Source organism: Petromyzon marinus, unplaced genomic scaffold (genome assembly GCF_048934315.1).
Source record: "Petromyzon marinus isolate PM22_M1 ecotype Great Lakes invasive population unplaced genomic scaffold, UKy_Petmar_22M1.pri1.0 PM_G_Scaffold_9, whole genome shotgun sequence".
Taxonomy (NCBI): Eukaryota; Metazoa; Chordata; class Hyperoartia; order Petromyzontiformes; family Petromyzontidae; genus Petromyzon; species Petromyzon marinus.
The window spans coordinates 2902269-2916536 of NW_027423046.1; the positions used below are offsets into that span (position 1 = coordinate 2902269).

Below are 14268 nucleotides of genomic sequence, written 5' to 3' on the forward strand. Positions count from 1 at the left end.
CCATCAGTTTAACTCCGTACTACAACAAAACAAACATGTCCAAACCTAAAAACGTTTTCCAAATCACCAAAAAATAAAGCCATAATTGCAGCGTAACAGTGATCACAGGGACTGTGACCGAATTTTTACAATTAACTACATAAATAACATGTAACACCAAATCCTAGAGCCATAGTTGGCTGCATGAGTTACTCCACAACAACAGAAGCATCGGTCTGCGTATCAAATTACTCAATGTACCTTTAAGATCAGCACGCTAAATCAAAATACAGATAATACTTTGCAGCGTCATCCGGAGCGAAACATTTTATTTTATGTTACGCCAATGAATAGCAGTGGCAGATAGGGGTGTACAACTCCTCGAGAGCAGTTTTGAGAGAAGATCTCATTGGTAGCGATTCAAGTTGCAGTTTATTGGCAATAGCATTCCAGACTCTGGGGGCATCAATAGCAAAGGCCCTTCCTACGGCAATAGGGAATGTGAAGCTGGTAAATGAGCGAAGACCTGAGGTCAAATTTGTTATTTGAAATAGAGTGGAGATCCAGCAGGTAGTCTGTGGATTTTTTGGTAAGTACATCGTGAATAAATAAGATCTGGTGCACAAGCCGTCGAACATTAAGAGACGTTAAGTTTGACCCAATGTAGAGATCACAGTGGTGAGTCCTATATGTGCAGTTCAATGTACATTTTAAGGCCGAGTGATAGATGGAATCAAGCTTCTTCAGTACAGTACTTGGGGCTGATTTATACACGATGTCACAGTAGTCAAGTAGAGGCAGTATGGTAGCTTTTATCAATTCCAAACGGAACATTGGGGGGAAGCAGTGCTTGTGTCGATACAGAAAACCAATTTTTATTTTTGTCTTTTTACCAATATAATCAATGTGATCTTCAAAATGCAGTTTTGAATCCAGGATGACCCCAAGATACTTATAGATCTTGACTTGCTCTATTTTATAATTATTTAAGGAATGTAATTGGGGAAACATGACTTCCTGCTTTAGTCCTGGTGAGAAGCATAGCACCTTGGTTTTGTAGGTATTCAGGACTAGTTTAAGAGCAACTAGCTGATGTTGTAGTTTGTTGAAATCACCCTGTAGCTTAGCAATCACGTCATCCGGAGAGCGGCCAGCAGTAATCAGTATTGTGTCATCTGCAAAAAGATTTACCCTGGAATGATCCAGGTCAGTGCCCAAGTCATTGACATAAAGAGAGAAGAAAAGGGGGCTGAGGATGGAACCCTGTGGAACCCCTTTTGTTATCTTAACACTGTTTGACCTCCAACCATCTGTGAATACAGTTTGGGTGCGAGAAAAGAGGTAATTTTGTAACCATTTTACTGTGTTTTCGGAAAAACCGAGGCAACTTAATTTACTAAGCAGGGTGTTGTGGTCTACTGTATCAAAAGCTTTGGACAGGTCTAGAAAAAGACAGGTACAGTACTGCTTATTATCAAGGCTACTGTAAATGTGATTCAGAGAGTCTAATGCAGCAGATGTGGTGCTGTATTTTTTTCTGAACCCAGATTGTTTTAGATGTAGTAGATTGTTGGTGGACAGGAAACTGCTAATTTGGTAGGTCAATAATTTTTCAAAAATTTTCATCAACGGGGACAAAATTGAGATAGGTCAGTAGTTATTTGGATCATCTTTAGGGCCCCCTTTGTGAAGTGGACGGACATAGGAATGTTTCCATTCTAGAGGAACTGATGCTTCTTTGATGGACAGGTTGAAAATATGGGCTATAGGTTTGTATATTAGGTGACCAACAGTTAGTAGAGCAAAGACGGGAGTACTATCTGCTCCGGAAGAGGAAGACCCTTTGAGGTAAGACAGTTGTTTCAGAACATTACTTTCGTGGATTGTCTGGAAACTAAATTCGTTTAATGTTTGGACAGGGGTGTAGGAATTTGCATGAGCAGAGGTGACTCCCAATACATTATAAAAAAAGATTACCAGCTTCAGAAAAATGAAGGTTAAAATTGTCAACTATTTTTTGGGGATCTGAAAAATATTCCCCATTTCGGTTAAGCTCAACGGGCAGATTGTCTGTTTTGGATGCCTTTTCGATATATTTGTTTTCAAGAAAATCCTGGCATTTCCATGTGATTCCAGGAGAGTGGAGGAAAAGTAGGCATTTTTTGCATGCCGTATTTTTTTGACGCATCTATTCCTTAAAATCCTGTATTCTAGCCAGTCATTGACCAAATTACTTTTCTCAGCACATGCCCAAGCCTTGTCCCTAGTTTTCATTAGCTTTGTAATCAAATGATCAAACCATGGTGGGCGGTTGCATTTAGTTTTAAATCTAACCAACGGAGCATGTTTGTTAAGAATTTGGAGAAACGTGTACCTGAAAGTCTCCCAAGCCGTAATCAGGTTGGGGATATCACAGACCTTGTCAATATCCGAGTGAAGCACATTATTAGCAAATGCCTGAGTGCTGAAGTGATCATAGAGTGCTTCTCAACCAATTTAGGGGGGCTTTGGGTCTGGCTGATGATCTCACTCCAAAAATGAAGGAGTGATCACTAAGGTTATTACCCAGAACACCAGTCAGTGTGAAATTGTGAGGGGCATATGTCAATAGGACGTCAAGCAGAGTTGACTGTCCCGAATATTTTAGGTTGGGTCTTGTGGGGACATTTATTAATTGAAACAGATTAAATTCATCTGCAAAATGTGTGGCCACGGCCGGCGGGTTTAGCCAATTCCAATTTAGATCACCCACTAAAACTATTTCACCTTTAGGGAGGCGCCCAAAAAGCTCTCTCAGTGCAGACGCAGCTTCAACATCCTTCCCACTAGGCGGTCGATAGCAGCACACTACCAATATCTGTTGATTATTTGGGAGCGTTATTTTGAGAGCGAGACCTTCAAAGCAACATTTTTAAACAAGGAGTGAGCTAGTGAACAAGCTCCTCAGCCGCCACCATTTCAGTCTCCGACCGCCAGCGCTTCCTCTGCGTCTTCGTCATCAACAACTCCAAGTCCTTCGAGGACATCCACCAGTACAGGTGGGTCGGTGTGTGTGTGTGTCGGACTTAACGCATCCACAAGTACAGGTGGGTGTGTGTGTGTTGGACTAAGTGCATCCACAAGTACAGGTGTGTGTGTGTGTGTGTCGGACTTAGTGTATCCACCAGTACAGGTGGGTCGGTGTTTGAGTGTGTCGGACTTAGTGCATCCACAAGTACAGGTGTGTGTGTGTGTCGGACTTAGTGCATCCACAAGTACAGGTGTGTGTGTGTGTCGGACTTAGTGCATCCACAAGTACAGGTGTGTGTGTGTGTCGGACTTAGTGCATCCACAAGTACAGGTGTGTGTGTGTGTGTCGGACTTAGTGCATCCACAAGTACAGGTGTGTGTGTCGGACTTAGTGCATTCACAAGTACAGGTGGGTCGGTGTGTGTGTGTCGGACTTAGTGCATCCACCAGTACAGGTGTGTGTGTGTGTGTCGGACTTAGTGCATCCACAAGTACAGGTGTGTGTGTGTGTGTCAGACTTAGTGTATCCACAAGTACAGGTGGGTCGGTGTGTGTGTGTGTCGGACTTAGTGCATCCACCAGTACAGGGGGGTCGGTGTGTGTGTGTGTCGGACTTAGTGCATCCACAAGTACAGGTGTGTGTCGGACTTACTGCATCCACCAGTACAGGTGTGTGTGTGTCGGACTTAGCATCCACAAGTACAGGTGGGTCGGTGTGTGAGTGTGTCGGACTTAGTGCATCCACAAGTACAGGTGGGTGTGTGTGTGTCGGACTTAGTGCATCCACAAGTACAGGTGTGTGTGTGTGTGTCGGACTTAGTGCATCCACAAGTACAGGTGTGTGTGTGTGTCAGACTTAGTGTATCCACAAGTACAGGTGGGTCGGTGTGTGTGTCAGACTTAGTGCATCCACAAGTACAGGTGTGTGTGTGTGTCGGACTTAGTGTATCCACAAGTACAGGTGGATCGGTGTGTGTGTGTGTCGGACTTAGTGCATCCACCAGTACAGGGGGGTCGGTGTGTGTGTGTGTGTCGGACTTAGTGCATCCACAAGTACAGGTGTGTGTGTGTGTCGGACTTAGTGCATCCACAAGTACAGGTGTGTGTGTGTGTCGGACTTAGTGCATCCACAAGTACAGGTGGGTCGGTGTGTGTGTGTGTTGGACTTAGTGCATCCACCAGTACAGGTGTGTGTGTGTGTGTGTCGGACTTAGTGCAACCACAAGTACAGGTGTGTGTGTGTGTGTGTCGGCTTAGTGCATCCACAAATACACGTGGGTGTGTGTGTGTCGGCGGTGGGTGGCTTACTGCAGCTACCATATCATGTGTCTTCTGCTGGAAGAAATAAAGCCTCCAGTTAAATTTTTGACTTGTTACACTGGTCTACAGCCAAAATGCTTTCGAGAAATAAACATGTAGTCCAACTTTACTAATTCTGTGTCACTGAGCTGTCCACTTGACACTGATGTTCCGGTGTGTCTGTTCCACCTGAAGAAGGAGACTTGTGTTGCCTCCGAAACGTCGTGATTTAATTGTTTTCTTTTATTTTGTTTTATTTTATTTTACCTCCGTGACTCCACCGTACAAATTGATTCTCAACATTGTTTCGTGAGGATTCGACTCCTTTTTAATCGCATTAAGAATCGACTCCCATTGACTTGCACGGGGAATCGGATTGTAGAGTTGTATTAGAAATCGATTGCTCATTGAATTGCATGAGGAATCGACTTAGAGTCTGAATCAATTCCTTGTCGACTTGTGTTTGGAACCGGTTCGTCATGTGGAGTTGGATCCGGGTCCGGGGGGTTCAGCATCGCCTGGTGAGTTTACACTCAGCGCTCACCACTACTCACCACTAGTACACTCACCACTACTCATCACTAGTACACTCACCACTAGTCACCACTAGTACACTCACCACTACTCACCACTAGTACACTCACCACTAGTACACTCACCACTCACCACTAGTACACTCACCACTAGTACACTCACCACTAGTACACTCACCACTACTCACCACTCACCACTACTCACCACCCACCACTAGTACACTCACCACTAGTACACTCACCACTACTCACCACTAGTACACTCACCACTAGTACACTCACCACTACTCACCACTAGTACACTCACCACTAGTACACTCACCACTACTCACCACTCACCACTACTCACCCCTAGTACACTCACCACTACTCACCACTAGTACACTCACCACTCACCACTAGTACACTCACCACTACTCACCACTAGTACACTCACCACTACTCACCACTCACCACTAGTACACTCACCACTACTCACCACTCACCACCAGTCACCACTAGTACACTCACCACCACTCACCACTACTCACCACTACTCACCACTAGTACACTCACCACTAGTACACTCACCACTCACCACTAGTACACTCACCACTAGTACACGCACCACTACTCACCACAAGTACACTCACCACTCCCCCACTCCCCCTCCCTCCCCCCCAGGACGAGGGACTTTGTCACCACCATGGCCAACGCGGCCTTCCTGTCTCACGCTCCGCACCCTGTCCCTGATGCTGTCCCTGCTGCTGCTGCCCCTGCTGTCCCTGCTGCTGCTGCCCCTGCTGTCCCTGCTGTCCCTGCTGCTGCTGCCCCTGCTGCTGCCCCTGCTGCCCCCGCTGTCCCTGCTGTTGCTGTCCCTGTTGCTGCTGTCCCTGCTGTCCCTGCTGCTGCTGCCCCTGCTGCTGCTGCCCCTGCCGCCGCTGCCGCTGCTGTCCCTGCTGCTGCTCCTGCTGCTGTCCCTGCTGCCGCTGCCGCACTGCCGCTTGGCTCCCCGCTGTGCCGCTGGTGGCGCGGCTTCCTGGGCGCTCTCAGACGCTGCTGCTGCTGCACCACCACCAACACCACCGCCGCTGGCTGTGGTGTTGGTGGTGTTGGTGGTGGTGGGGGTGGTGGTGTTGGTGGCGGTGGTGGCGGTGGTGTTGGTGGGGGTGGTGGCGGTGGTGGTGTTGGTGGTGGTGGTGTTGTTGGTGGTGGTGTTGGTGGCGGTGGTGTTGGTGGTGGTGGTGTTGTCGGTGGTGGTGTTGGTGGCGGTGGTGGTGTTGGTGGTGGTGGGGGTGGTGGTGTTGGTGGTGGTGGCGGTGGTGGTGGTGTTGGTGGTGGTGGTGGCGGTCGTGGCGGTGGTGGTGGTGGTGTTGGTGGGGGTGGTGGCCGTGGTGGCAGTGGTGATGGTGGTGGTGGGGGTGGTGTTGGTGGTGGTGGTGGCGGTGGTGGTGGTGTTGGTGGTGGTGGTGGCGGTGGTGGCGGTGGTGGTTGCGAGCAACCCGAGGAGTGGGCGGTGGCGGTGGTGAGGGCGGCTGGGACGCCGCGCTCACTCCTCACGCTGCTCACTGACCGTGAGGACGACGACCAGGTGAGACCATGGGTGGGGCGCACAAGGATATGTGTCTGTGTGTGTAGGTCGACTCAGCCTCAAATGAGTACCTGGAGCGATGTGTAAACATCGCCGCTAGGGAGACAAAGGCGGCCGGGCATGGTGCTGGCCACCCACCCCCTCGTGTGCCGTGCTGGCCTTTAAAGGCGCTCGCTAACAGCACTTGCTCCTACAGTCTGTTAAGGCTATACGGGGTATCTTTGTCTGTGCGCGGCACGGGCTAGAGAAGAGATGGAGTGACGTGGTACAAGAGGATGTGGAGCTGAGTCGACTTCCCGATGACTGGTACCAGCGGTGTAAAAATCGGCCTCTGTGGAGGAGGCTCGTGAAGGACGCTACTGGGCAGTTGGAGGCAGTCGCCCTCCAACAACAACGTCAGAGAATGAGGAGGCTTACCGCAGCCTTCGCTCGGAGGTTCGGAGAGCCGTGAGGTGCTGCAAGGATGGGTGGTGGTCGCGGGGTGCTGAGGAGATTGAGTCTGCCTCAGTGGCCCGTGATCACAAATCTATATTTAACTCCATCAAAAAAGTAACCTGCAGCGCCACAACTATTACCATCATTAGGGGAAAAAACGGTGATCCAATCTCCGACCCCCAGGAACAGGTTTGAAGATTTGCTGAGCATTTTTTGGGAGGTCCTAGGGGAGGGGAAATCCCCCAACCTGGAAAACATCGTGGGACAAAGTGGGGATAACCCTGCTGAGGCTGCGGTGCCTCATATATTGGAAGAGGAAGTCACCCCCTGTGAGTGGCTGGCTGAGGTGCCATCTGTTGAAGAAGTACTGAAGGCGATCCGGAGTCTGAGACCAGGAAAGGCACTGGGTAGAGATTATCTCCCAAGCAAAATGCTGAGGGAGGGTGGCGTTTGTGCACAGACTGCCCTATATGACATCATAACAGCAGTCTGGACCACTGGACGGGTTCCGCAGGATTGGAAGGATGCCCTGGTGGTCCCCCTCTTTAAGAAGGGGGACCGCACAGACTGTAACAACTACAGGGGCATCTCATGCCTCAGTGTGCCGGGAAAGGTCCTGGCAAGGATTATTCAACATCGCCTTGCCAGGCACGCTGAGGCGAGGCTTGCAGAGCCCCATTGCGGTTTCAGGAAAGGACGGTCCTGCAAAGATGCCATATTTTCTATCGGTCTGCTACAGCAGAAGTGTAGGAAATTCTACATCTCCGCTTTTTTGACCTGCTCAAGGCCTATGATACCATCAGTAGGCCTGGGCTCTGGTTTGTTCTTAGTGCTTTTGGAGTCCCTAACCCTCTGCTCATGGTCATTAAGGACCTTCATGATGGTGAGCGGGCCCGGGTAGAACTTCGTGGCCGGGGTGCGACAGTGATGTCCTCTGGCTCCCACATTATTTAACATCTATTTTGACCACGTAGTTCGTGAAGCCTTCAATAGCTGTACCGGGGAAATCTCCATTTGGTACAGATATAAGGGAGTCTGATCGATGCCCAGGTGTGATCAAGGGATGGCTCCCTATTGCTCAACCACGTTATGTATGCCGATGATTTGGTAATTGCTGCTCATTCAGAGGAGGAGTTGGAGATGCTGGCTGCTGAGACTGGAGCGTGCCACTAAGAGATGGGGCCTTACCATCACCCCCACCAAAACTAAGCACCTGCCTGGGTATTTTGTACCATCGGACACTCCACCCCCACAACTCCCAATCGGTGATGGGGCAGTTGTGGAGAGAGTAGAGAGATTCCCATATTTATTTTTTACCTACGGGACTTTACCGAATAGAACCAAATAGTATGAGTTTCCCATACCTGGGCAGTGTGCTCATGACCGGCTCCAGTTTAACAGCAGAGGTCTCACTCCGAATCAGTCGAGCAGCAATATCTTTTCATCGGTTGCGTGACGCTGTGTGGAAGCTACCTGTTCTATCGCTCCGCACTAAGCTTCAGGTCTTCTCGGCCACGGTCATTCCCTCCCTTCTCTACGCTTGCGAAACGTGGACCCCCCTAATGGAACATCTTCACCGGTTAGAAACAGTTAGGCTGGCCTGCCTACGATCCATCCTGGGTTTAACCAGACTGGATTGTGTGAGGAGCTCACAAATCCTTGAAAGATCTGGGCAAGGTCCCATCGGTGAGCTCCTCCGGCAGGCAAGGCTGCGATGGCTGGGTCATGTAGCCCGCATGCCCAGCCACCGCATGCCGAAACAGCTTTTGTTCGGCCGGATTGAGGGGGCTAAGCGGGCGCGGCACGGGCTAGAGAAGAGATGGAGTGATGTGGTACAGGAGGACGTGGAGCTGAGTGGACTTGCCGATGACTGGTACCAGCGGTGTCAAGATCGGCCTCTGTGGAGGAGGCTCGTGAAGGATGCTACTGGGCAGTTGGAGGCAGTCGCCCTCCAACAACAACGGAGGGCGGAGGAGCGACGCTCAGAACAACGAGCGGAGCGCCGGGTGGCTAAAGCACAGCAGGTTGGCACAGTAGGGGGCACAGGTGGTGCATCAGCCAGTCATCTCAGTCAGTCGACCCGTGGCACCTGGGTCTGCCCCGTGACCTCCTGCCAGCGGGCGTTCGACACTTCACGTGGCCTCAGGGTGCACATAGCCTGGCACAAGCGTCGTGGTGACGTCACCGCCACTTAGTGGCGAATGGCGGTTGTTGTTGTTGTCTGTGTGTGTGTCTGTGTGTGTGTGTCTGTGTGTGTGTGTCTGTGTGTGTGTCTGTGTGTGTGTGTGTCTGTGTATCTCTGTGTGTGTCTGTGTGTGTCTGTGTGTATCTGTGTGTGTCTGTGTGTATCTGTGTGTGTCTGTGTGTATCTGTGTGTGTCAGTGTGTGTCTGTGTGTATCTGTGTGTGTCTGTGTGTCTGTGTGTATCTGTGTGTGTCTGTGTGTATCTGTGTGTGTATATCTGTGTGTGTCTGTGTGTGTATCTGTATGTGTGTCTGTGTATGTGTGTGTGTATGTGTGTGTGTCTGTGTGTCTGTATGTGTGTGTCTGTGTGTATCTGTATGTGTGTCTGTGTGTATGTGTGTGTGTCTGTGTGTGTGTGTCTGTGTGTGTGTGTCTGTGTGTGTGTCTGTGTGTGTGTGTCTGTGTATCTCTGTGTGTGTCTGTGTGTGTCTGTGTGTATCTGTGTGTGTCTGTGTGTATCTGTGTGTGTCTGTGTGTATCTGTGTGTGTCAGTGTGTGTCTGTGTGTATCTGTGTGTGTCTGTGTGTATCTGTGTGTGTCCGTGTGTGTCTGTGTGTGTCTGTGTGTGTCTGTGTGTCTGTGTGTATCTGTGTGTGTCTGTGTGTATCTGTGTGTGTATATCTGTGTGTGTCTGTGTGTGTATCTGTATGTGTGTCTGTGTATGTGTGTGTGTATGTGTGTGTGTCTGTGTGTCTGTATGTGTGTGTCTGTGTGTATCTGTATGTGTGTCTGTGTGTATGTGTGTGTGTCTGTGTGTGTGTCTGGGGAGCGGTAGTGTAGTGGTTAGCGCTACACTGCGCTACGAACCCGGCGACTCGATTCCCGCTCACGGCCAACACCGGTGACGATTATTTGAACCGGTCCCGGTCCTGGGCCTCCCCTAGGTCGACTCAGCCTCAAATGAGTACCTGGTGCTGTGTGTAGACATCGCCACTGGGGAGACAAAGGCGGCCGGGCGTGGTGCTGGCCACCCACCCCCTCGTGTACTGTGCCGGCCTTCATAGGTGCTCGCAAACAGCACTCGCCCCTACAGTCTGTTAAGGCTACACGGGGGATCTTTGTCTTTACCTTTGTGCATCTGTGTGTGTGTGTGCTGCATCAGGACGGCATGGAGCCAGGATGTATTTGCAGCGAGGGCTTTGCTCACCGCTCTCTGGGCTCACCGCAAGCTCCACGCCAGCTACAAGAATGACGGCTGGGACAGGGAGCACTTCCTGTCACAAAGATTCCTCGAGCAGCAGCGGCGTCAGCGTCAGCGGCAGCTGTGGCAGCAGTGGCAGCTGTGGCAGCAGTGGCAGCTGTGGCAGCAGTGGCAGCAGTGGCGTCTGTCGCAGCGGCCGCAGTATCAGCGGTAGTAGGAGCAGTCGTGGCTGTGGCGTTGTTGATTTTGTTGTTGATGTTTATGATGTTGTTGATGATGTTGATTTTGATGATGTTGATGATGTTGATTTTGTTGTTAAAGATGTTGATGTCGTTCGACTGGTGGGCTATGGGAACGAGGTAACGACGGTAGAATCTGCCGGTGGAGCGAGCCTCTGGAACAAGCGAGACCGTTCGGGAATTGGGGAGATGCGTGGGAGAATCGGGGCTGTTGCAGTGGAGGTCTCCGCCTGTTTGAGTGAACGCGTTTCTACAGTAAAGAAACCATCTCAAGATAAGTGTGACAAGTCTTCATCGCACATGCAATGAATGCACTTGGCACACGCCACACACTCAGAATGCAATTTGACTCGACGCAATCCATTCCTAGAATGAAATTGTTCCGCCGTCCACCTGGTCACCAAATAGTCCAGTGGGTTTATGAACAAACACATTCTCTTGCGGAGGGAGCTGGTAGGAACGTTGGGTTGCTCGGTCAATGGCCAGGGTCAACGGCGGCACCACGTGGTGTATTCCGCAAATATGCCCGACTGTGAGGGCGGGCACTAGCTGGCGTGAGTAGGTTACACGTTGAGTTTAATAAGGGCACCACGGGGTGACCAGCCCCTCCCCACCCAGCCCCACCCCTCCCACCCAGCCCCACCCCTCCCACCCCTCACCCAGCCCCTCCCCACCCTCCCCTCCCCACCCAGCCCCTCCCCACCCTCCCCTCTCCACCCAGCCCCACCCCTCCCATTTTTGGATGCACGACGGACGGACGGACACAATAATCCCCTGTGGGCTGGTGGTGTAACCAGGAGGTTCCTACCAGTATCATTGAGCTTCAAATCTAATTGATGCGTAGATTCGAATCGCAACCCTTGCAGTCACTAATCTACATAGTCAACACAGTTTGATTGTTTTTTTTATATGCCAATTAGGACATAGTTTCATGATGTTTAAGTCTCAGTGCGAGTGATATACGCTCGTCATTGCCTTGCTGCTGCTGCTTGAACGAGCGGTGGGGAGCGGTAGTTGTAGTAGCGGTCAGCACTGTGCCGCGCTACGAACCCCCGGACACCCGAGTTCGATTCCTTCCCACGGCCAACACCCAGTGACCAATAAAAAAAAACGTCTGCAATTCTGTTTAACTTCCAGTAGTAGTAGGCTTCTTTAATAACGAGGAATAACGTGAACAATAAACATCTACATTAACATTCAGAAGTTGTAGGCTTCCGTGACCAATGTTGACCATAATAGACGTTGTTTTTGGGTTAGATCGTGTCGTATTATTGCTCTTTGGTGTTGGCCCCACTTTTGTATGCTCTGGTGGTGTGTGACGTTACGGTGTTGTAATTAAATACACATTGACGACAATGTAAAATAAAGCAGTTTGTTTCGTGTTGTTTCTTTGCTGGTGGGTTGGGGAATTGAGAACATTCCACACATGGAGTTATTTCCTTGACGGTGGCTTTCATAAATAGGTGGGATAGCAAGATGAGTAATTTTATTATCACTTTCATGTGATCACACGACCAGGTTTCACATGTCTGCATGAAGTCTAGGGCAGTAAGACTGTTTTTAGAGTGCTCGACATACAATTTTAAGGTTGGTACCGTATTTTCCCGCATATAGCCCGCAGACGCATATACCCCGCAAAAATAGCATTTTGTGTAAAACAAATTTCAGATATTCTACCGACACTTCTTTCAAATGTTTCTTGCCGTTGGTTTTTCACACCTGATGATAACCGTTTGTGTTATGGCCGAAACGTCGTGAGAATTTTGATTGTTTTATATATATTTTATTATTTTGTTGTTTCCCTTTAACGTGACTTTACCGAAAGAGCTAAGAATATGAATTACTGCAGTCACGAAAGCTTTGAATCAAAATTTCAGACAGCCCGCACCTCCATATACCCCGCATGCATTCATAGATTTAACGTCGTTACCGCAGCTTAATTCCATCATTAAAACGAAGTTTACATTTGTAATACATTACACTATCAATTGTTAACATTAAAATCATAACTTGCACAAAGAAAACAAATTAACCAGAAACGAGTGAACTTAAAACAGTAAATAAGTAAGAAAAGTAAATATCCAATAAATAAATAACACGTAACTGGTAGATAAGTAAATAGTTTTAGCACTGGTAGATTGCGCACTGCGCAGACAATAGCGGCACTACGGTAACGCCGTGGCCTCACCCACCCCCCACCTCTCCCCCAGCTCTCCTGTCGCCGGTAAACAAAGTACGCCCACTTCAAACATCATTTCATTGTACAAACAATTCGAATCATTTAAAACCTGATAACGTGCAATATTAGTGTGAGTGGTTTATTCAGCAGTGCTTTAGTCAAAGGTAAGTGTTGCATAGTGGACAGTCCTACCATTAAAAACTGTAAACGAGTCATGACTTGTCACACGTGTAAAATATTTTTGGGATAGCCCGCACCTCCATATACCCCGCAGGGTCTTGTTTGTAAAAAGTGGTATACCCCGTGGGTTATATGCGGGAAAATGCGGTAGTGTATATACTGATTGGATATCTATTATTTTTTTAAAATTAGTATCACTTTCAAAAACATAACAGTTGGTTGTTTAAATCGAGATGATTGGCATCCCTTTCTTGAATAAAGAGGGAAACAGGTTAATGACATAACAGTGCACTACACAAATTAATGGTTGTAGAGGATTACTTTATTAAATTTTGATTTAAAGCTTTCGTGACTGCAGTAATTCATATTCTTAGTTTTTTCGGTAAAGTCACGTTGAAGAGAAACAACAAAATAATAAAATAAATATAAAACAAAAAATTGTTTTATATATATTTTATTATTTTGTTGGTTCTCTTCAACGTGACTTTACCGAAAAAACTAAGAATATGGATTACTTTATTGTTACAGCTCATTTGAAAGCAGGTCTTGTTCCTTCTGTACTCGAAAACATTTAGCATCCAGTGCCAGTGAATGGCCATTAAAATTCATGGGACCTAGTGTCTGTGACTGCATTATAAAAGTCCTAATGTGTTCACCGTAATTTTCAGCCACGCTCCATGGTTAACCGGCTGCTGGACAAAGGACTTCCCAATGCGGCGCTTTCTCTCGTGATTCTGCAATACAATAATTCACCTGGCGCCTACACAACGGAACGATTTCATTGCCTGATCTTCATTATTAATCACTGAAATTGTATCTCTAATTATTTAATTAATATGTTCACATGCTGGTGAACACTGTAAGACTTTGGTGGAAATCCACAGTGGTTCTCCGATGGAGAATGGCCCCCGTCACAGACGTTGGGATTTTCCTCTCCATTGCCAAGGTCACCAGCATGTGATTGTTGCCCATGCTCGGTTGAACAGCACATTACTTGGACTCATCTAGAATTTGGAAGCCTGCCATGTTTTTTAAAGATCTTGGGACACAGCGATGCTTCATAGCAAATTGTCACTTATCCGCTATAGAAGATTACAAAAAGCTCAACATTTACAGCTTACTCAGGCTATGCCATGACTAACACCTCCACTATACAACTGGGTCCAGCAACCTTTAAATCTGCATGAAAGTATGAATCCTCGTTTGATGAGTCACGGATTCAAAGTAGTTTTTTGGCAGCAATTTAGTACAAATACCTTTTTGAGAAATAATTATAACAAAAAATGCAATAGACCCATTTATAACTACAGCAATCTTCATTTTAAGCTTTCGTGACTGCAGCAATCCATACCCTTTGGTTCTTTCGGTAAAGTCGTCAAGTAGTAGGTAGAAAATAAATAGATCACGTGACGTTTCAATGGCAACCCAAGCGACCGTCTTCAGGTGAGACAAACGCAGCA

General features: G+C 48.2%; 1 protein-coding gene across 1 annotated transcript; it reads left to right on the forward strand.

Moving 5' to 3' along the window:
• Window positions 1-4744: 4744 nt before the first annotated feature.
• Window positions 4745-11816, forward strand: LOC142921800 (uncharacterized). Its single transcript, XM_076063132.1, has 3 exons — window positions 4745-4808; window positions 5484-6390; window positions 10172-11816. The coding sequence occupies exon 2, from the start codon at window positions 5552-5554 to the stop codon at window positions 6326-6328; it is 777 nt and encodes a 258-aa protein (XP_075919247.1). The 5' UTR covers window positions 4745-4808; window positions 5484-5551; the 3' UTR covers window positions 6329-6390; window positions 10172-11816.
• Window positions 11817-14268: the final 2452 nt, after the last annotated feature.

Coding starts and splice junctions, on each gene's coding strand:
- LOC142921800 (XM_076063132.1), top strand. CDS start 5,552: ATGCTGTCCCTGCTGCTGCTGCCCCTGCTGTCCCTGCTGCTGCTGCCC.